Here is a 2,257-nt window from a genome sequence, read left to right as displayed (position 1 = left end):
CTCGAAAGGCCAATGGAATTAGTCTTTCCATGAAAACATGGCTGTCGTGACTCTTCATTTCGTATATCTTCCCATCCGCTAGATTAACACATCGTGAAATATTTGATGCATAACCATCAGGAAATTTTAATTGCTTTATCCACTCGCATACTGTCCTCCTTTGTTGAGAATCTAAGACATATGTTGCTTTTGGTTTTTTGCACTTTCCATTCTCAAATACCAACTCCAAGTTAGGGCGCTTGCATACTATCTTCAAATCTTCTCTTGCATTTGTGTTGTCTTTTGTCTTGCCCTTTACGTCCATAACAGTGTTAAAGATGTTGTCAAAAATATTTTTTCAATGTGCATAATGTCTAAATTGTGTCTTATCAAATTAGTTGATCAATAAGGCAACTCCCAAAATATGCTTTTTCTCACCCAATTATGAATGGTACCAAAGTCACCCTTTTTTCCTCTCGGATTAGCCCCTAAGTTAGCTTCTTCGAGTTTGTCTAACTCACTTAAGATTTCAACTCCACTCATTCGTTTCGGTGGAAAAGAGTTTTCCACGGTTGACTTTTTAAAAGAGTACCGATCACGACGAAATGCATGACCAGCAGGCAAGTACTGTCGATGACAATCAAACCAACAGGGTTTAGCGTCGTGTTGTAGTCGAAATGATTTAGTGTTCTTCATGCAAATCGGACAAGAAAGATGACCGTGTGTGCTCCAACCAGACAACATTCCATAAGCCAGAAAATCGCTTATAGTCCACAATAATGCTGCCTTCATATTAAAATTTTTCTTTTCCCATGCATCATAAGTAGTAACACCATTGTCCCACAAAACCTTTAACTCATCAATCAGTGGTCTAAGATAAACATCTAATTTTTTTCCCGGAGACTTCGGTCCAGGGATCAAAAGACTGAGGAATATGTACTCTCTTCTCATGCACATACTTGGAGGAAGATTGTAAGGTGTGACAAACACAGGCCAACATGAGTATGGAGTCTTCGAGCCAGAAAATGGATTAAAACCATCAGTGCAAAGTCCAAGCCTAACATTTCTAGACTCTTGGGAAAATAGTTCATGGGTGGCATCAAATTGTTTCCAAGCATTAGCATCAGCCGGATGTGTGATCACCGATTCATCTTGGCGTACTCCATCCACATGCCACTTCATATATTGCGCAGTAGTTTTAGACATAAACAAACGTTGAAGCCTTGGAGTAATAGAAAAATATCTTAATATTGAGTATGGCACATCCCTACTACTATTAGTTGTATCCCCTGCCTTTGGCTTAAATCGTGGATGTCCACACATTGTGCATGCTACATAACTAATCTTGTCACTTATTTCTTTATAATATATCATGTAGTGATTAGGACAAGCATCAATTTTCTCATATCCTAATCCCAATTCTTGAATCATTGTCTTTGACCGGTAGAAATCTTCTGGAAACTTCTCTGATTCTGGGAGCATGCCCTTGATTATGGCAACCATTCGATTATAACAGCTCTCACTCATGTTGAATTCTGACTTCAAGTTAACTAGCTGGGTTACAGCTGACAATATTGTATGCTTGGTGCAGCCATCCCACAAAGGTTCGTCAGCACTCCTCAACAACTTATAAAACTTCGACGCGGATGGATTTGGATCCTCTTCTAAACCTTCCACTACGTTTAAGTTATCACCTGCATCATCAATAACCATGTCTACATATGGATTTGTATTCTCCTCTTCATGTTCTTGGGTAACATTTGTTGTGTCCTGTTCAACCCATCTTTCCTCACCATAAGCAGTCCAGTTTATATAACCCTCCGTAAACCCACGATCACACAAATGCTTTTCGACCCAAAATATTTCATCCCTAAGTCTGTTCTTACATTTTGTGCATGGACAAAGAATGCGACCTAAACTATCAATGACTGTCGGGTTTCTTTCTACAAAATCTATGAATTCCACAACACCTTTCTTAAATTCCTCGCTTAGATGACCAGTGCAATCTTGCCTTCGTGACATCCAACTTCTATTGGGCGCCGTGATTATCTGGACTAAGGTTTCATTTTAGTTGTAATACCAATGTTTAACATGCATATAAATGGACATAGTCTCGTGTATATTTTTTTCTAAATTTCATTAATATATTTTTATTCACAATCACACTAAATACCCCTTCTACAAGTTATAAAGTAACAAACATAATACATTCAATTTGAAAATAAAGATATAAATCATAAAAAGATAATATACAAAGCTTGAAGAAAATAATCATAAA

The 2,257-nt window shown here is 37.5% G+C and overlaps 1 protein-coding gene across 1 annotated transcript; it reads right to left on the bottom strand.

The window, feature by feature from the left end:
* Positions 1–381: 381 nt before the first annotated feature.
* On the bottom strand, positions 382–2,001 carry LOC112729817 (uncharacterized). The gene has a single exon (XM_025779964.1). It carries the CDS (start codon positions 1,999–2,001, stop codon positions 382–384), a length of 1,620 nt encoding a protein of 539 aa, XP_025635749.1.
* Positions 2,002–2,257: the final 256 nt, after the last annotated feature.

This window comes from Arachis hypogaea, chromosome 12 (genome assembly GCF_003086295.3).
Source record: "Arachis hypogaea cultivar Tifrunner chromosome 12, arahy.Tifrunner.gnm2.J5K5, whole genome shotgun sequence".
NCBI classification, from domain to species: domain Eukaryota; kingdom Viridiplantae; phylum Streptophyta; class Magnoliopsida; order Fabales; family Fabaceae; genus Arachis; species Arachis hypogaea.
Note: the sequence above shows the minus strand (reverse complement) of the source record. Positions and strands in the feature narration are given on the sequence as shown.

Bases quoted from the DNA above. Each gene is read 5' to 3' on its own strand.
- LOC112729817 (XM_025779964.1), bottom strand. From the start codon at position 2,001: ATGTCACGAAGGCAAGATTGCACTGGTCATCTAAGCGAGGAATTTAAG.